This window comes from Balaenoptera musculus, chromosome 19 (genome assembly GCF_009873245.2).
Source record: "Balaenoptera musculus isolate JJ_BM4_2016_0621 chromosome 19, mBalMus1.pri.v3, whole genome shotgun sequence".
NCBI classification, from domain to species: Eukaryota; Metazoa; Chordata; class Mammalia; order Artiodactyla; family Balaenopteridae; genus Balaenoptera; species Balaenoptera musculus.
In genome coordinates, this window is record NC_045803.1 from 46,162,638 (window position 1) to 46,183,955 (window position 21,318).

At 40.7% G+C, this 21,318-nt stretch overlaps 1 protein-coding gene and 1 long non-coding RNA gene across 2 annotated transcripts in view; both read left to right on the forward strand.

The window, feature by feature from the left end:
* The first annotated feature begins 404 nt into the window (after window positions 1-404).
* TAT (tyrosine aminotransferase) lies at window positions 405-10,444 on the forward strand. Its single transcript, XM_036835114.1, is given in 14 exon segments — window positions 405-511; window positions 1,109-1,355; window positions 1,509-1,613; window positions 3,810-3,877; window positions 4,749-4,907; window positions 5,113-5,251; window positions 5,670-5,684; window positions 5,687-5,721; window positions 6,488-6,563; window positions 6,566-6,639; window positions 7,272-7,400; window positions 7,738-7,821; window positions 8,883-8,981; window positions 9,711-10,444. Coding segments are annotated over 13 exon segments (1,359 nt in total). The 5' UTR covers window positions 405-511; window positions 1,109-1,120; the 3' UTR covers window positions 9,852-10,444.
* A 2,444-nt stretch (window positions 10,445-12,888) lies between these two features.
* LOC118885925 overlaps window positions 12,889-21,318 on the forward strand; it is a 38,084-nt gene continuing 29,654 nt past the window's right edge. Inside the window, exons 1-2 of the long non-coding RNA XR_005017584.1 lie at window positions 12,889-13,077; window positions 17,150-17,226. This is a non-coding gene — a long non-coding RNA (uncharacterized LOC118885925). The remainder of the gene's footprint in view (window positions 13,078-17,149; window positions 17,227-21,318) is intronic.

Sequence of the window (21,318 nt, forward strand, 5' to 3'; positions counted from 1 at the left end):
ATCTTGGTGAATGGATCGAAATGGCCAAATCATTACCACTGCCTGGCCCTGGGAGTGAGAATGGAACATACAGATAGCAAGACTCTCACTTTTCACTCTATACATTTCTGTACTATTGAAATTTTAATGGGTTGTTCTGTAACAAAAAAGTTTTAATAAAAGTTACCAACTGTAATCCTAACTACCTCTCTGACAGTCCTTTCAAACATCTCACAAAGTACGCGGAAAGAGTTAACACAGAGCGAGTTCAAATTCCTGATTTGGTGGTGGAGGTGGAGGCAGGGTTAGAGGTAAAAAGAAGCAAAAAGTGGGGAGGGGAGGGAAGAGGAGGGCTGGCTGCTCAGTTCTCACCTGAACCAATAGCATGAAAGTTTCAGGCCCAACGCCCATTTGTGGGACTATTTCAGGAGTCAGAGGTTGCATCTGAATTCACTGTCACTGTAACTTGCCAAAGAACTAAGACGACTTCCTGGTTTGGCTACTTGGAAGCTGCTTCTCCTTTACTCAGAAGGTAAAATCTCAAGCCTCAGCTAATCTGGTGATGGTGATTTGGAGTACGCACTTTTTTCTTTGTGGTGTATTGACTTCTTTATCCACAGGACAGTAAGATGCTTATGGAATGGGGTTTTATTTTTACTAATGACGATATTAACACTAAATTTCTAACAACGTAGAATGGTTCTTCCTGGTTCTTCTTTGCACCGGACAAGACACAGTCTGTTGAAGTGTTAGGGAGACTCTTCCTTGCATGGAAAGGAAGGAACACATATGCTTTCATTGTTTAACAGTTCTCATGTCATTTTTCCTTGGTTTCACTGAGAGCGTGGTTAAATTTTCTTGGGGATTACAGCTGCACACAGCGAATCTCACAGTAGGTAAGTATTTGATGGAACACTCTCGGCTAAGATTGTAGAATGGGCTCTTGCTTATTTTCCTTCTCAGGGAAAAGTCTTAAAAATCCCCACATTCATAACAAAGCTACTTTACATGAGAAAGGAGTTTGGAAAGAGATGTCTGGTGAAATCACCCCAATGTTTAGGTCCAACTGTAGCCCCCCCAGGATGATGCCTGTTCTTAGTGTCACAGCGACCCCTTTTTTTCCCCATAGTCTTTGTTAGTGATGGACCCATACATGATTCAGTTGCACGACCATGGCAACCTCCCCTCAGTGCTGGATGTGCATGTCAACATCCCTGGGAGAAGCTCTGTGCCGGGAAAAATGAAAGGCAGGAAGGCCAGATGGTCCGTGAGGCCCTCGGACATGTCCAACAAAACTTTCAATCCCATCCGGGCCATTGTGGACAGCATGAAGGTGAAGCCAAATCCAAACAAGACCACGATTGCTCTGTCAATTGGTGAGTTGGAGACACTTGACCGAGAGGCAGGCATTGTTCCTCCCACCCCCATCCTCATGGGTTGGTTGGAGAGGATGGAAGTGGAGGGTGGGTCTGAGCACTGGGCATGGAAGATTAACCTCTTGGCGGTTCTTTTTTTTCCCCCATGAAAAGGGGACCCTACAGTGTTTGGAAACCTGCCTACAGATCCTGAAGTTACCCAAGCAATAAAAGATGCCCTTGACTCGGGGAAGTATAACGGCTATGCCCCCTCCACCGGTAAATTCCTCCTGAGACTCTAATCTGGTGGCTTCCAAATCTTTAGTGCTCTTCTAATAGGAATAAATTTCTAGCACTCCTCTTTGCTTTCCTGATGCGTAATTCCTAAGAAGAAGCCAAGATAAAATGGCTGTTCGATTTGGGGAAAGGAGTCTCAGCATGCTTAACCTCAAGCCATCAAGGTCTTTCTTTCCTGGCTTCCTCTGGCATTATGGCACCTCCCTGCTCTAGGTTCCCATTACATACTTATTTCTCAAATAACACTCCTATTCTCTCATCGCTAATTCTAAACGGAGGCCTTGCGTTTGGCTGCACCTGCTTCTTTACAAAGCCCTCTAGCTCCTAAATTAATTTAATTACTGCCCTGTGTAAATAGCTTCTTGGCTTTATTTCTCCTTCTCTACACATTCAAGGTTTAATTTAATTACGGTCCTAATCACACTCTCAATGTAATTGTGCTTGTTTCAAGGCAAAAACAAAAAACAAAAACAAAAAAACCAAGAACAGCAAAGAATGAGCTGACCTACTGGAGGATAGAAGGTTTGTTTAGGACAGAAAGAAATTATTCTTATTTAGGTTTAACTCTCTCCATCTATTAAACATTTCTATCCTAAACATTTTGGTAAAATAAGTGATTCCTTGACTTTGTTTCAGTGTCGCACATTTCCCCCCGTGTATATGTGCGCATAGAAACATATTCTTAATGCAGAATAAAAATCCAGTTTCATGCTAAAATAGAATTTTAAAAACACTTTAAAGAGATATCAGGGATGTGATTTTTAGGTTGATTATTTACATTTTATGAAGTTTCATAAATAAAAATCAAAACAAAATAAAACCAAAAGTTAAGTTGTAAAAAAAGTTTATACATAATGGAAAAGAATATGAAAAAGAATGTATATATGTATAACTTGAATCACTTTGCTGTACAGCAGAAATTAACACAAGATTGTAAATCAACTATACTTCAATAAAATTTTTTAAAAGTTTATAATGACTTTTATATCCAAAGTATTAGGAAACTGACTTAACCTGAAAACCCAAAACCAAGTCTCCATTTGACAAAATGCAAAGGATATGAACATGCCAAAGGAAACACAGATAATAATATATATCTAGAAAATACTCTTCTTTATTAGTAGTTAAGGAAGGGCTAATTTGTATAACATCAAGAGACCTATCTCTACCTAATAATTTAACAAACATTAGGAAATATTGCCTCTAGTCTTGGTAACTGAAGACAATCTTTCTGGAGAGCAATTTTGTAAAACATAATAATTTGTATGAAACTGTCTATAATTCAAGCTTGTAAGCCAACATTTGGAACTATTGTATGAGAATATAATTTAAAAGGAAAAAATTTTAATTTCAATATAATTTTTTAAAATTTATTTTAATTTATATTATTTATTTTTGGCTATGTTGGGTCTTCCTTGCTGCTCATGGGCTTTCTCCAGTTGCGGCGAGCGGGGTCCACTCCTCACCGCGGTGGCCCCCTTCCCCCCCGACGCGGAGCATGGGCTCCAGGCGTGGGGCCTCAGCAGTTGTGGCACATGGGCTCAGCAGCTGTGGCTTGCAAGCCCCAGAGCACAGGCTCAGCAGTTGTGGCGCATGGGCCTGGCTGCTCTGTGGCACGTGGGATCCTCCCGGACTAGGGCTCAAACCCCCGTCCCCTGCACTGGCAGGCAGACTCTCAACCACTCCACCACCAGGGAAGTCCCTCAATATAATTGAAAAGGAAAAATACTAATAGGTATACAATACAATGTGAAAAAGTTAAAATGGACCCAAGGTAATGAATTCATTAATTACAAGTTTTCAAAATATATAATACCTGGAAGGGATTTAGGAATAATCTAAATCCTAAATAATCTAATCCTATTTTAGATTATTTAATCTAAATTTTAGATTAAATAATCTAAAATAAAATAAAACATAATCACAGTAACCAAGATGCTGCAGAGTATTTTATAGTTTGGGGAACTCTTTTTGTTATTATTTATACATTTGTGCTCATTATAAAAGTGTAAGATATAAAGTTAATCTCCTTTATCTATAGTGACAGAGAGTTAAACTAAATTGTATGTGCTCTGAGCTGGGGCAGCAGGTAGCCTCGAAGCCCTGTTGACTTAAGGGCAAAGCTGTCAGCTGTGGGATGAAAACTTCCAGCTTCCTCACTCTGCTCTGTTCTCTCAGGCTACTTATCGAGTCGGGAGGAGGTTGCTTCTTATTACCGCTGCCCCGAGGCACCCCTGGAAGCTAAGGTGAGCCCTAGACGAGGCACCAGCTTGGGAACAATATCGGGCAAACTCTACCCTTTTCCTTGTTTCTGTTCCATGAGGAGTAAGGGTTTCAAGTGGAAAAAAAACTAAGGATAATTTCCCTTTGGCAATTCGAGGACTTTTCATACGGGGAGGCCACTAATCAGTGATTATATTTAATGTCATTATAGTATGATAATAACGTTGCATACAACTCATATAGTGTCTGTCTCAAGGAGGCTTAAAGGACTCAGAGGTCACCCTATATTTGATTCTCTGCAGAAGATCATGAAAAACAATAATCATAAACATCAAATAATTGAAATTTTTAATTTTACCAATAGGATCTTTTATTAATCTGTAGCTGCCTTCACTGCCCTTAAGGTCACTTAGATGGGAAGATCGAGGTTCCATGGCATACTGGATTGATGGCAGGGCCAAGTTTAAATGCTACCCTCTGCTCTGTTGTCCACTGGGTGGGGGTCAATATTTCTTAACATTAAGAGGTGCCCTATATCTGTCTTTCAGAAGAGAGTCAGGTTTCAAATCTCTGGTCAAAAGTAAATAAATAACCAGGTGAAAAAAGTCCAAGGTCATAATGATCTCTCGTGGAGGTCTGCTGAGTCACAGCCAACCCGTCCTTTTTTAAGTGATTTATTTCTCTCAAGTGGCCAACATTTTCAACAACTTTTAGATATGCACATATATAAACATATTCACTTCTTTCAATTTTGGCTTTGTACAGTCCCCACTACTTTACATAGAGTTTGTAAAAATAAGGTTTTTTTTGCTTCCCACTCATTCATCTGATAACCTCTTTTCTCCTGTTGCTGTTGGAACCCCTAACAAAATGAAACTTTTCTATTCTTCACAGGATGTCATTCTAACAAGTGGCTGCAGTCAGGCTATTGAACTTTGTTTAGCTGTGCTGGCCAACCCAGGGCAAAACATCCTAGTTCCCAGACCTGGCTTCTCTCTCTACAGAACTCTGGCTGAATCTATGGGAATCGAGGTCAAACTCTACAATTTATTGGTAAATGACTTTTAAATTTTAGACACAAGAGCTCAATTACTACTTCATAAAAATATATGACCATTATCTTAGCAGAGAAAGATCTGGAAGTGGGTGGTCGGGGCCACAGACACATTTTGTTATTTACATTATACCTTTGAGTGAAGTGAGTAGTCCTCCTACATTTTTCAGAATCATCTTAGTCTCCCCCTTCTTTCCTCCCCAGCCAGAGAAGTTTTGGGAAATTGACCTGAAACAACTGGAATCTCTGATTGATGAAAAGACAGCTTGTCTCGTTGTCAATAATCCATCAAACCCTTGTGGGTCAGTGTTCAGTAGAAGTCATCTCCAGAAAATTTTGGCAGGTAAGTCCAGCAGACTTCACTTGACAGGGGAGAAGATGGGGATGGAATCCTTCAGCTGTTTCGTGGAACGAGAAAGGAGTCCTTCACTAAGTTCCAAGCCTAGGATGGAGGTGGGAGGCTCCATGGGTCCCTAGTGAGTGGTGTGCCCCTGGAAGGTAGGAATTTCCTGAAAGAAGAGAAAAGAGGAAATACTTGCCTCTTCACCACTCCCATCATGTGGAAGAGAGGGTTTGAAATATCTAGTAATTAAAGAGCAAATTTAGGCTCTGTACCCTGGAAGAGTATAAGAAGAGTTATAGTTCTTAAAGAGGAAGATGAAACAGCAAACATGACATGCAAAGTATAATAAGCCCAGGTAAATATTAAATGCTAAGGCGATTCACATAAAAATGATTTCAGCATGTTCTCTTGTTTTCAGTGGCTGCAAGGCAGTGTGTCCCATCTTAGCTGATGAGATCTATGGAGACATGGTGAGTCTTGGGTAGGATGCATCACTTCCCTACTCTCAATCCCAAGTTATCTCATGGCACCTTTAGATGGGGCACCTAGAATAATCAGAAGCATATCCTAATCATTTCAGTACAGCACTAATCAGTATCCCTGCGCTCTAAACAAATATACAGATAACCATCCCTTAGCCAGTTTTCCAAAATCCAAAAAGCTACAAAAATCCGAAGATTTTTGGAATTCATTTGGTGGCAAAACCTGACTTGGCCTGATATAAAGATATTTGTAAATCTTTATTTATCTCACTTATGGATCTATATAAGAGGGTAAGGAAAGGGCAGAACAGTTACTCTGCTTGATAAGGAGTGCTGTCCCAGATTGCCCTGCGGCTGTTATATAATATATGGTACATGTGCTATATAACCTTTCTAAAATCCAAACAATTCTACATTTTGCAACATACTTGAGCCCAGGAATTTCACATAAGGGATTATGGACCCATCTATTATTGTGAAATCTGTAACTCCAACGGTCATTCATTCCCTAGAGCCAAGGGCTGGGGTCAGTTTCCTCATTTTAGGCTTCCTTTAATCTAGACTAGATACTGGGTTAAATGTTTTTGGATAGTCCCCTCTGAAGGCTCTTGAGATCCCAATCACGCTTCAGGGTAGGAATGAGCCCGTAAATCTGAGACCCTGTCCCTAGTGATATAAGGAAAATTTTGCGAGGCATGGGATTTGGAGGAAAGTAAACCAGAAGACAACTGTAACAAGCACCTCTTCTCCTCAGGTGTTTTCAGATTCCAAATTTGAACCTCTAGCCACCCTCAGCAGCAACGTCCCCATCCTGTGCTGTGGGGGGCTGGCCAGCGCTGGCTGGTTCCTGGCTGGAGGATGGGCTGGATCCTCATCCATGACCGAAGAGATATTTTTGGCAATGAGGTGAGAGCAATGTGGTGAAATAGTATGTCTAATTTAGGGGTGATTATATATATATATATATATATATTTTCTAAATATTTATTTATTTATTTACTTTGCATGCACAGTGGTAAGGAGGGAGTTTTTTTCTTTCTTTTTGGCCCTGTAGTTCCGTGTGCCTGGAAAGACGCTGGATAAAGACAGTACTAGTTATTCCTCTCCAAAACTCAGTTTTTCTGTCTTGGTGAGGAAGTTCCATCTACCTCCAATTTTAGTACCACAAAAAAGGAAACAATAGCAGTAATGATACCTAATATTGTTTGTGGGATTACAATGTGCCAGTGCTTTATGTACTTTATTTCAATTTAATTCTCCTAACAACCCTGTGAGGCCAATAGTATTAGTAGTATACCTTCATTTTACAGGTGAGAAATATGAGACACAGAGAAGTTGTATAATTTGCCCAGAGTCACACAGCCAGTGCATGGCAGAGCTGGGCTACAAACCTAGGTGGTCTGATCTAAGAATGACACTAGGCACCATCACTTCTCCAGAGATTAAAAACTTGATAGAAAGAATTGGCAGAACAAGGATCTCCACAGTGGAGATGCTTAAGAAAGGCTAAATAATGTGTTTGCTGGGGGGGCTTTTAGATCCGAGATGGGCTGGTGAAGCTGAGTCAGCGGATCCTGGGACCCTGCACCCTTGTCCAGGGAGCTCTGAAAAGCATCCTGCATCGCACCCCTCAAGAGTTCTACCACAACACTCTAAGCTTCCTCAAGGTAAGGGCAGCCCATGACTTTCCACTTTCGGAGACAAGGAACACCACCAGTGGAATTTGGAATAATGGCTCCTCATTTCTGGAGCAATGCTCCATTATGGGGCTTCCAAACCAGGAGGTGGCATCAGTGTAAATATCTACCCATACATTTCTCTAACTTCTGGCAATCCACCCTGCTCCTGGCCAAAAGCTTCAAGTGGCAGAGTTTTTATCTTGTTACCCCTTATGCCAGGAGAGCAAACTTAGGTTCTCTGCCTTTGATGTGGGCTCTCCTTTTAATGACTTGGTTTTTCTTTTGCTTAACTTTTCATTCTTGACGTCTCTGTCTCCTCTCATAGTCCAATGCGGATCTCTGCTATGGGGCATTGGCTGCCATCCCTGGACTCCGGCCCATCCGCCCTTCTGGGGCCATGTACCTCATGGTGAGTATGTGGGTGGCAGGCAGTTGGTGGTAGGCGGGGGAAGCCAGTCTGCAGGGCTCATGAAGACAACCACATGGGCTCCTGAGCCAGTCAGTTTAGGAACTGCCTTGTTCTGAATTGTCCCATTGATGTGGTTTAACCTCAGTGCTAAAAAAAAGAAAAAAGAAGAAAAAGAAAAAAACTCTTAAAATGACTTAATTCTTCATACAGAGAATCATTTTATGTGTAGATACAGGGATGACATAAGACACAAATAAGAGGCTTTCCACACTACTGTAATTCTCACCTGGGAGAGATCTGGTTCCCTAGGAATGTTTGGGGATATATAGGAATTTTGTTTGTTTTCAGAAAGACTGTTTGGGGTGCTATTGGCATTTTGTGGGCCAGGGATGCTAAATATTTTTCAATGGGCAGGGTAGTTCCATGCAATCAAGAATAGCCTGGCCCATAATGGTAATAGTGCCTTTTTAAAAACAAATAATTAATTAATTAATGTATTTTTGGCTGCGTTGGGTCTTCGTTGCTGCGCGCGGGCTTTTTCTCCAGTTGCGGCGGACGGGGCTACTCTTCCTTGTGGTGCATGGGCTTCTCATTGCGGTGGCTTCTCTTGTTGTGGAGCACGGGTTCTAGGCGCGCGGGCTTCAGTAGTTGTGGCTCACAGGCTCAGTAGTTGTGGCACACGGGCTTAGTTGCTCCGCGGCATGTGGGATCTTCCCGGACCAGGGCTCGAACCCGTGTCCCCTGCTTTGGCAGGTTGATTCTTAACCACTGCGCCACCAGGGAAGTCCCAATAGTGCCTTTTTTGAGAAACACTGGCATCCTATTTCCAGCTTTCATTTATCAGCATCCAAGAAGGAACCCTTCAGTAAACTAAAACATTAATATAAATATATCTTCTCTTCTCTATGAAAAATTCTGTGAGTTCATAGAGCAAGAACTCTTAGTTATCAGCGGTGGAGTTCCAAAATGTTTTTTAGAGCAGTCCCTACCTTAATTTGTGGCATAGGGAGTTGGCCTGTTTTCCCTCCTGATAAATTTGCATCTCCCTGTTATTGGTATAGGTTGGAATTGAGATGGAACATTTCCCAGAATTTGAGAATGATGTGGAATTCACTGAGCAGTTATTTGCTGAGCAATCCGTCCACTGCCTCCCGGCAACAGTGAGTGCTTATGTCTATCAGGACACTCTCAACGGTTTCTAGAGCCTCAGGAACTCTCCCTGAGCTGGTCTTTAGCCTGACTTTTTCTCCCCCAACAAAGTGTACTGTCGGCCTTCATATACACAGGTTCCTCATCCAAGGATTCAACCAACTGTGGATGGAAAAATATGCGGGGAAAAAAATCCCAGAAAGTTCCAAAAAGCAAAACTTGAATTTGCTGCAGACTGGCAACTATTTACATAGCATTTACATTGTCTTAGGTATTATAAGTAACCTAAAGACAATTTAAAGTACACAGGAAGATGTATGTAGGTTATGCAAATACTACGCCATTTTATATGTGGGACTTGAGCATCCTCGGATTTTGGTACTCTCGAAGGTTCTGGAACCAACCCTCCATGGATACCGAGGGACTACTGTATTCTCTTTTGAAAAGATTCAAACTGATGGGTCTCATGACTTCTATTTAAAATTTGTTTCTCCCCCATCCAGGAAGAAAAATTGTGGTTGAACATTCTAGGTGAGAGGAAACCAAGCTTGTCCCACAAATTCCTTTTAAGATAAATTAACTCAGTTACTGGCTTAGCACTCCAGTGGTAGGAATTGAGTGAAATGATAGCCCTGGGTAAATGGCATCACTGCTTCTTGCTGATTAGGGCCCTGGCCATATTAGGGTGGTCCAGTCCCTGATTCAATTGCTCTGAGAATAACAGGCTTTTATTTTTGCAGTGCTTCGAGTACCCAAATTTCTTCCGGGTGGTAATCACAATCCCCGAAGTGATGATGCTGGAGGCCTGCAGCCGGATCCAGGAGTTCTGTGAGCAGCACTACCATTGTGCTGAAGGGAGCCAGGAGGAGTGTGACAAATAGGATGGAGTTCGTTCTCCTGAGTACGTGTCCCATCCGGCTGGGGAGAGCGGGACTGAGCCCTGCTGCTCCTCAGGTGCCCCTGCTGGGAGAGGGGCCTCGCAAATACCGCGACAAGGGCTCAGAATTGCTCCAGCTTTCCCCCAGCTATATCCACACACACACTCTGAACCCCAGATTTCATCTCACTCTGCTCTGCTGGAGTGACTCACTAATTCATTAATCCACCCATATGACTTCCATCAATCCATCCTCCCATATGACTTCCTCCTTTTAGCTTGAGAGTACCAGGTGAACAAAGTTACCCAGGAAACAGTAGAGACAGGAAAATTAAGAACTCAGGATTAGAGAATCAAACGATTGAGGGAACTCGTGCCCCCAACCATTTCCTCTTACTCTAAGTAAGAACGCATTCTCTTCAGTCAGGTCTGAAGCCCAACTCTGTCACTGGCTCACTTCAGGTATACCTCACTGTATGCAATAATGCTATAATGAAAGAAGTTGGGGACACACGTATTTGGTTAATTCTAAACACATTAGGAAAGCTTGCCAATTTGAAGGATCACTTACAGAAACTTTTCGTTTTTTTTTTTGTAGAGAATTATTTTGTGATACAGAGAAATTTAATTGATAGAGTTTCTAAATGTAGATATATGTGTATCAGGCTTTCTTAAAATGAGGGCACCTCTGTACTAAAAAAAGGAGGAATCAGAGGACCTTCCAGGAACGCTGCTGTGTAAGGGCCAGAATTTTCTTCACTTGTCATTGTTATAGAATCATTATTACTTTTGCTGTAACATTGATATTGATTTATTGATATATATGTTATATTATCTTTTCATATGTTTTCTAAGAAACATTTATACTGAAAAGATCTTTTATTTTGCCAAGGGCATAAATTATTGTTTTCCTTTTTCTTTTTTTTTTAAATAAATTTTACTAAGTATTCTCTTCTGTGATGTCATTTTTCTCCTCTGTGGGGAATTTCTATCCCCAGGTGCTGCTTATTGCTCAGTCTGATTGATTTATTACCCACTAGGTTTCATGTATTTCTTTGTAGATGTACTGACATTTGGAGTCACTTAAGAAACACTATTCCTAAAATATTTTATTTGGGAGCTCAACTTCTTGCTTGTACTTACAAACAAGACAAACTAAGAAGCAACATTATAAACCCCTGGCCTCTGACTTCACACTTTCAGCTTTTGGGATCCCCACTCGCCAAATTCCTACACTTGTCTAGATCTACTAACCACTCACTGGGTAACAAGTTGAACTGGTTCAGCTAACCAAGAGAATGAGGTGTGTCTGGTGTGCTCATCTTTCAGTATGAGCTTTTTGTCTGCAAGTCCTCTTAAGCACAGTTGCCTAATTTTTTCCTAACCATTTCCCTTGGAGGAGGGAGCCTGAAGTTATTTTGCAAGGTTAGGGGCAGTAATATACCATAATCAATCTGGAAATTCTTCACTAAGGGATGTTTTCCTTACCTAGAATAGGAACTTCAAGTCTCAACTCTGCCAACCACACCCAATTAATTTCCTTTACAAAAATAAACATCAAACATCCCCTTCCCATCTATGTCGGACTTCGGTGAACTAAAATTTACCCTTCAATTTTCTTCAGCAAAACCAAGAGGAATATACAATGATAGAGATGAAAAACATTTGTTTCCTGTATGCCATTCCTGCCGATTTTTCGAAAATTCCTGGCTCCTCTTTTCTGTACTTCTGGCCCCAACTCCCAAGGATATCTGTCCAGAAATAAACAGGAAGACTTAGTGGTTTACACAAAACGTTTTATCTTCACACGTATGTATAATTTCTATCCAGCATTACTGAATCTAGACAGACTTCTTAAATTTCCAAATTTCCTTGACATTTACCATTTTGGTAAGGGAGTCAAATGAACATTCAAAGATTTAAAAAACAAAACGGGGACTTCCCTGGTGGCGCAGTGGTTAAGAATCCACCTGCCAATGCAGGGGACATGGGTTCCAGCCCTGGTCCGGGAAGATCCCACATGCCGCAGAGCAACTAAGCCTATGCACTGCAACTACTGAGCCTGCCATCTAGGGGCCGTGCCCTAGAGCCCGCGAGCCGCAATTACTGAAGCCCGCCCGCCTAGGGCCCGTGCTCCGCAACAAGAGAAGCCACCACATGAGAAGCCCGTGCACCACAGTGAAGAGTAGCCCCTGCTCGCCACAACTAGAGAAAGCCCCTGCGCAGCAACAAAGACCCAACGCAGACAAAAATATATAAATAAATAATTTTTAAAAATAAACAAAACAAAAAATACATGCACATTGGACATATTTCAAACGATGCAGAAAAATAAACAAAACACTCATGCCAGTCCTTCAGCACCTTTTCTTCTCCCCTGAGGTAATCACAGTAGCAGTTGCTGATCCATTCTTCGAGATTATTCTGTGTACACATAAATGTTTTTGTGTGTGAATTTTTCCTTTTTTTTTTCCTTTCTTCACAGTAACTATTACTCAACTTTTTAATTCAGCTTCTATGGAAGTCTAAGGAGGGATGACATTTCTGTCCATCATATCCTGGGTGATTCTGGATAAAAAAAGGACCCCCTGGTCGGGGCTGCTTCCGAACAAGATTAAAATTCCCAAGAGACAATTCCCAGCTGCTTCGCGGAGGGCGGCAGCAGGATGGTGGCTTCCGAGCGTCCCAGGATGAAACAAAGGATGCTTTAAAAGGTCAGAGACAAGGGCTCGCAGCTGTGAATTCACCTGTCTAACCCAAGCATCGCCTACGCGATTAACTGGCGAGTTACCACTGACCCGGTACCACACACCGTCCCACTCTAGTCCCTAGCAGTCACCAACGACTCAACCCTGCTCTGGGTGACCGTGTTGGAGGAGGAGGGGGTCGGGGGATGGAGGGGTGGGGGAGTTGGGGTGGGGTAGAGGGCGGGAAAGAACCCACGGCTGCGCAGACTCAGATGCGAGGGAGGGCATCGCACTACTCAGGGCGCATGCGCAGTCGTGGGACTACGAGACGCCGCTCTGGGCGCAGGCGCAGAAGCTGAGACGCCGGTGAGGTTGCGTATCTCTAGTTGGAGCGACTGTCTTTTCTCCGGAGGGTTGGTTTTGTTTCCTACTTCAGCCTATTTCTCGGACCCGCGCCTTTTTGAGAGATTCCCTTCCTCCTTTGCCCCCTTTTCGGGCCACATCAGGCGGGAGGCTTCCAGAAAGTCGACAAGTCATCCTTAGGTATTGTAAACACCTGTTAACCTTTTCCTAGCTGTGGGCGGGTGCCAGTAAGTCCCATAAGTTGTGAAACAGAAGCAGAAGTTCCCAGGAGCTGTTGTCAGTTTTCAAAAGTATTGTCCCTGGAAATTTTCTTAAAAGAATCGTATCCTCCACGGTCCCGAGTGCATGGCATATATATTTGGATTTCTGCTGAGCCAGAAAGGTGAATCCTCCGCTGTGCTTAACGCACACCACACTTTACTGTGCAGGAGGGCCTGTATTTTAAGTACTCTAAAGGTTGAAGTATTGAATCTGTTGGAGAAGTGAATTCCCGGTACATCTTATTCATACTCTTATTTACTCTAAACAGTTTGTGTGTGTTTACAAACGGGTTTCATAATGGTGTCATAGAAACCTCAAATCTGGATGCTCTCTATGGGTCAGATTGTTGCACAGCACCTTCCAAAGAAAGTCACTTTCAGACACTCCAGTTGAGGTGTATTATGTAGGAAGCAGGTGATGCTAATTCTGCGAAGAAAACAGTCTGCAAACTAGCAAGTGTGTCTTAATTTTTGTCAGTGTTTCAAGCATAGAAAAGAATTCTTGCTCCTTGAGACATTTACTCATTTGAAAATTGAAATGCAAAGTACATTATGAAATTCAAAGTACGTTATCCCGTGTTTAAAAAATAAAGCCACAGGGAGTTCTTGCTTTGTCAGCACATATACTAAAATTGGAACAATACAGAGAAGATGAGCATAGTACTAGCAATCCAAATACAACAGTGCATTAAAAAGATTATGTACCATGACCAAGTGGGATTTTTTGTTTTATAAATTTATTTATTTTTGGCTGCGTTGGGTCTTCGTTGCTGCGCGCGGGCTTCTCATTGCAGTGGCTTCTTTTGTTGCGGATCACGGGCCCTAAGTGCGTGGGCTTCTGTAGTTGTGGCACGCAGGCTCAGAAGTTGTGGCTCACGGGCTCTAGGGCGCAGGCTCAGTAGCTGTGGCACACAGGTTTAGTTGCTCCGCGGCATGTGGGATCTTCCCGGACCAGGGCTCGAACCTGTGTCCCCTGCATTGGCAGGCGGATTCTTAACCACTGCACCACCAGGGAAGCCCTGACCAAGTGGGATTTATTCCTGGAATATGAGAATGGTTCAACAAATGAAAAAAAATCAGTGTAATACACCTCAATAACAGAATGAAGGACAGAAACGACCTGGTCATCTCAATGATGCTAACAAAATATTTGACAAGATTCTACACCTTTTTATGATAAAAACACTCAAACTAGAAATAGAAGGAAACTACCACAACATAATAAAGGCCATCTATGGGGACTTTCCTAGTGGCTTGAGAATCTGCCTCCCAATGCAGGGGACACGGGTTCGAGCCCTGGTCCGGGAAGATCCCACATGCTGCGGAGCAACTAAGCCCGTGCGCCACAACTACTGAGCCCGTGTGCCACAACTATTGAAGCCCACACGCCTAGAGCCTGTGCTCCTCAACGGGAGAAGCCACTGCAATGAGAAGCCCGCGCACCGCAATGAAGAGTAGCCCCCGCTCACCACAACTAGAGAAAGCCCGTGAGCAGCAATGAAGACCCAACACAGCCAAAAATAAATAAATAAATAAATTTATTTTAAAAAAAGAAAAAAGCCATCTATGAAAAGCCCAAAGCTAATATATTCAATGGTGAAAGACTAAAAGCTTTTCCAAGGGTGCCTATTCTTGCCAATTCTATTCAGCATAGTATTGGAAGTCCTAGACAGAGCAAATAGACAAGAAAAATAAATAAAAGGTGTCCAAATTAGAAAGGAAGAAGTAAAATTATCTCTGTTCTTAGATGACGTGATCTTTTATATAGAACCCCCTGAAGATTATGGGCGCCCACACACACAAACCAGTTATAACTGGTAACCAAATGTAGCAAAATTGCAGGATACAAAATCAGCATGCAAAAATCAGTTGTGTTTCTATACACTAACAGTGAACAATCTGAAAAGGACATTAAGAAAACAATTTCATTTACAGTAGCATCAAAGAGAATAAAATACTTGGGAATAGATCTAAATGAGGAAGTGAAAGGTGAAAAGATGCACAACATCGCTAATCACCAGAGAAAAGCAAAAAACAAACAAACAAAAATTGTGCTGGAGAGAATGTGGAAAAATTGGAACCCTTGTGCACTGTTGGTGAGAATGTAAAATGGTGCAGCCACCATGGAAAACAGTATGGCAGTTACTCAAAAAATTAAATACTGAATTACTATATGATCAAGCAATACTACTGCTGGGTATATATCCAAAAGAATTGAAAGCAGGGTCTCAGAGAGATATTCGTACATCCATGTTCATAGCAGCATTATTCACTATAGCCAAGAGGTGGAAGCAACCCAAATATTCATTGATGGATGAATGGATAAACAAAATGTGGAATGCTATGCAACCCTAGAAAGGAAGGAAATACTTTAACATGGCTGAACCTTGAGGAAATTATGTTATGAAATAAGCCAGTCATGAAATGATACTGTATGATTCCACTTATATGAGGTATCTAAATTAACCAAACTCATAGAAACAGAAAAAAATTACTAGGGGCTGGGGGTAAGGGAGAAAAGGGAGCTGTTTAGTGGGTATAGAGTTTCATATTTGCAACATGAAGGAAGTCTGGAGATTTGTTTCACAACAATGTGCATATACTTAACACTACTTACTGTACCCTTAAAAATGGCTAAGATGGTAAAATTTATATGTTTTCTTTTTATACAATAAAAGAAGTGTAGATCCAAAGAGTTCTCATTACAAGGGAAAAAACTTATTTTTCTGGTATCTCTATGAGATGATGGATGCTAACTAAACTTATTTTGGTGATCACTTCACAATATACGTAAATCAAGTCATTATGCTGTACACCTTAAACCTGTGCAATGATGTATGTCAATTATATCTCAATAAAACTGGAAAAAAACTTTAAAGCCATGAAAATGTAAGCTTCATGAGGGCAAGGTGGTTTTATTTATTTATTTAGGTCTGTTTTATTTTCTTCTATATGCTTAGTGACCAGAAGAGCCTCTGGCACATAATCGGCACTCAATCCATATTTGATGAATGAATGGATTAGAAAATACCATGACTAATGGATTGCCATTACTCTTTATCTTCTTGTTAAGTGAATTACAACAAGGAGATACTAGGTTTAACTGAAAATATTACTAGTGTGGAAGGAAGATTCAGAGACAAAGACATTTAGAAAGTTTACTTTCAAAGAGGTGCAAGGAAATGGTCAATAAGCACTTGAAAAGTTGCTCAACATCATGAGCCATTAGGAAAATGCAAATCAACATCATAATGGGATATCACTTCACACCCACTATGATGGCTGTTAAAAAAAAACAGCAGTAACAGTGGTGGCAAGGATGTGGAGAAATTGTAATGCTCACACACTGCTGGTAGGAATGTAAAATGGTTCAGCGACTTTGGAAAACGGTTTGGCAGTTTCTCAAAAGGTTAAAAATATAGTTACCATATGACCCATCAGTTCCACTCCTAGAGAAATGAAAACTTATGTCCACATAAAACTTTTACAAGAATGTCCATAGTAGCATTATTCATAATAGCCAGAAAATGGAAACAACCCAAATATCTATCAGCTGATGAATGGATAAATAAAATGTGATATATCCATACCATGGAATATTACTTGAGAAGAAAAAAGAATGTTGTACTGATGCATGCTGCAACATGGATGAACCTTGAAAACATTGTGCTAAGTGAAAGAAGCCAGTGGGAAAGAGCATATTTTGTGTAATTCCATTTAAACAAATGTCCAAACTAGACAAAAAAGAGACCAGTGGTTGCCTAGAGTTGAGTGTGAGGATGTATGTGGTGGGGACAGGTAGGGGGTGGGTGTGGAGATCGACTGCTTACAGATGCAGGGTTTCTTTTGGGGGCAATGAAAATATTCTAAAATTGATTGTGTTGATGGTGGTGCGATTGTGAATATACTAAAAACCATCGAACTACACACTAAATGGATGAATTGTATGGTATGTGAACTATACCTCCACAACACTGTTTTTTTTTTTAAAGGTGCAAAGGAGTCAGACTTCAGGAAGACCAACTCAAATATTTGGCATTTAAAGGAATTTCAAGTTTTTAAAAGAAAGGTAAGAAACCTGAGAAATTACCAGTTTCATTCATCTGATCATGGTAGGAAACAGTAACTTTTTCTTATGTTAACCATATCCACAAAGACTGTGACATTGTTTCAGACACTAGCATTCTAAGTCAGGGATAGCACCATTTTTTATTAGGGAGTCCACACTTGTAGGAATTGCTTAGTTTTAAGTTTTTCCTCAGAACTGAAATTAGATGAGATGACCCATCATCATTGTTCATCTTGGGGTACAAAGTGCTTATTTTTCCTGATTCTAGCATTTCATAATGGAAGCAGGGCAAAGCATTGGTGGGGCTTGCACACTGGGAAAAATAAGAAATTTCTAGAAAAACACCTGGGATGTTTCTATAAATAGCAGAATTAGTTCGTATATTATACTAGTGCTGTTTTCTGTTCATGTGTTCTCTAAAATAATTTTGAATTCTGACTATGAAAATTTTAAATGTGTATAAAAGAAACAATAGTATAGTTAATATCCATATATCCATCATCCATTATCAAGACTTTGCCATATTTCTTCTTTCCTCCTTTTCCTTGTTTTCTTTGTTGAAGTATTTATAAAGCAAATCCTAGGTATGTGTCATTTCCTCTCATACCCCTCAGTATGCATCTCTAAAAACCTAATTTCTTAATTACAATTCCACATTGCATCAAATAATCAGATCTCTTCAACTGTATCCAAAATATCTTTTTATAGTTGGTTCATTTTGGTTAGGATCTGAACAAGTTTCAAATATTACTTTTAGTTTTACATCTCTTAAATTTCTCTTAATCTTTTCAGGCCATTGACTTAATTGTCGAAACAGTTGTCCTGTGAAATTTCCCACATTCTGGATGTGGCAGACATTCTTGTGGTGTCATTTAACTTGTTCCTCTAACGCCCAAACATCCATTAAATGGAATTTAGCTCTAGAGCATGTATTTTCAACTGGGGCGATATTGGAAATTTTACATTGTTACTCTTCTCTCCTGATCTTGTATCTCTATTCCACGTTTTCCGCCAATTTTATGTTAATGTGATACTTTTTTATCCTTGAAAGTATTTTACTGATTATTTTTCTGTGCAACAAAAATATGGACTGATGTGGTAGACTGCTAGACATTCCCCAATACCCATTCTCTCCTTCTTTTCCGGTATTAAAACTCCTGGACTAGGACCACTTTTCATGTGAATTTCTCAGCTTGGGGTCCCAGACCATGCAGGCAGAATGCATTTGAACACCAAATCCACGTAAAGGAATGCCTATGGTTACAGATTCTCACCGGAGAGGTTTTTTCTTCCCAGAGGCCAGACCGAGAGAGATTTCTTTTTTTTTTTTTTTTTTTTTAAATTTTTATTTATTTGTTTATTTACTTATGGCTTGTGTTGGGTCTTCGTTTCTGTGCGAGGGCTTTCTCCAGTTGCGGCAAGCAGGGGCCACTCTTCATCACGGTGCGCGGGCCTCTCACTATCGCGGCCTCTCTTGTTGCGGAGCACAGGCTCCAGACGCGCAGGCTCAGTAGTCGTAGCTCACGGGCCTAGCCGCTCCGCAGCATGTGGGATCTTCCCAGACCAGGGCTCGAACCCATGTCCCCTGCATTGGCAGGCAGATTCTCAACCACTGCGCCACCAGGGAAGCCCTTTTTTTTTTTTTTTTAATTGCCTGATTGATATAATCTTACCTGTGTAGCTTGTATTTTTTTTTAACATCTTTATTGGAGTATAATTGCTTTACAATGGTGTGTTAGTTTCTGCTTTATAACAAAGTGAATCAGTTATACATATACATATGTCCCCATATCTCTTCCCTCTTGCATGTCCCTCCCTCCCACCCTCCCTATCCCACCCCTCTAGGTGGTCACAAAGCCCCGAGCTGATCTCCCTGTGCTATGCGGCTGCTTCCCACTAGCTATCTATTTTATGTTTGGTAGTGTATATATGTCCATGCCACTCTCTCACTTTGTCCCAGCTTACCCTTCCCCCTCCCCGTATCCTCAAGTCCATTCTCTAGTAGGTATCCATCTTTATTCCCGTCTTGCCCCTAGGTTCTTCATGAACATTTTTTTATTTTTTTAGATTCCATATGTATGTGTTAGCATACGGTATTTGTTTTTCTCTTTCTGACTTACTTCACTCTGTATGACAGTCTCTAGGTCCATCCACCTCACTACAGATAACTCAGTTTCATTCCTTTTTATGGCTGAGTAACATTCCATTGTATATATGTGCCACATCTTCTTTATCCATTCATCTGTCGATGGACACTTCGGTTGCTTCCATGTCCTGGCTATTGTAAATAGAGCTGCAATGAACATTTTGGTACATGACTCTTTTTGAATTATGGTTTTCTCAGGGTATATGCCCAGTAGTGGGATTGCTGGGTCATATGGTAGTTCTATTTTTAGTTTTTTAAGGAACGTCCATACTGTTCTCCATAGTGGCTGTATCAATTTACATTCCCACCAACAGTGCAAAAGGGTTCCCTTTTCTCCACACCCTCTCCAGCATTTATTGTTTGTAGATTTTTTGATGATGGCCATTCTGACTGGTGTGAGATGATATCTCATTGTAGTTTTGATTTGCATTTCTCTAATGATTAATGATGTTGAGCATTCTTTCATGTGTCTGTAGGCCATCTGTATATCTTCTTTGGAGAAATGTCTATTTAGGTCTTCTGCCCATTTTTGGATTGGGTTGTTTGTTTTTTTAATATTGAGCTGCATGAGCTGCTTGTAAATTTGGGAGATTAATCCTTTGTCAGTTGCTTCGTTTGCAAATATTTTCTCCCATTCTGAGGGTTGTCTTTTTGTCATTTTTATGGTTTCCTTTGCTGTGCAAAAGCTTTTAAGTTTCATTAGGTCCCATTTGTTTATTTGTGTTTTTATTTCCGTTTCTCTAGGAGGTGGGTCAAAAAGGATCTTGCTGTGATTTATGTCATAGAGTGTTCTGCCTATGTTTTCCTCTAAGAGTTTGATGGTGTCTGGCCTTACATTTAGGTCTTTAATCCATTTTGAGTTTATTTTTGTGTATGGTGTTAGGGAGTGTTCTAATTTCATTCTTTTACATGTAGCTATCCAGTTTTCCCAGCACCACTTATTGAAGAGGCTATCTTTTCTCCACTGTATATTCTTGCCCCCTTTATCAAAGATGAGGTGACCATATGTGCGTGGGTTTATCTCTGGGCTTTCCATCCTGTTCCATTGATCTATATTTCTGTTTCTCTGCCAGTACCATACTGTCTTGATTACTGTAGCTTTGTAGTATAGTCTGAAGTCAGGGAGCCTGATTCCTCCAGCTCTGTTTTTCTTTCTCAAGATTGCTTTGGCTATTCGGGGTCTTTTGTGTTTCCATACAAATTGTGAAATTTTTTGTTCTAGTTCTGTGAAAAATGCCATTGGTAGTCTGATAGGGATTGCATTGAATCTGTAGATTGCTTTGGGTAGTAGAGTCATTTTCACAATGTTGATTCTTCCAATCCAAGAACATGGTGTATCTCTCCATCTATTTGTATCATCTTTAATTTCTTTCATCAGTGTCTTATAATTTTCTGCATACAGGTCTTTTGTCTCCTTAGGTAGGTTTATTCCTAGATATTTTATTCTTTTTGTTGCAATGGTAAATGGGAGTGTTTTCTTAATTTCACTTTCAGGTTTTTCATCATTAGTGTATAGGAATGCAAGAGATTTCTGTGCATTAATTTTGTATCCTGCTACTTTACCAAATTCATTGATTAGCTCTAGTAGTTTTCAGATAGCATCTTTAGGATTCTCTATATATAGTATCATGTCATCTGCAAACAGTGACAGCTTTACTTCTTCTTTTCCAATTTGGATTCCTTTTATTTCTTGTTCTTCCCTGGTTGCTGTGGCTAAAACTTCCAAAACTATGTTGAATAATAGTGGTGAGAGTGGGCAACCTTGTGTTGTTCCTGATCTTAGTGGAAATGGTTTCAGTTTTTCACCCTTGAGGACAATGTTGGCTGTGGGTTTCTCATGTATGGCCTTTATTATGTTGAGGAAAGTTCCCTCTATGCCTACTTTCTGGAGCGTTTTTATCATAAATGGGTGTTAAATTTTGTCAAAAGCTTTTTCTGCATCTATT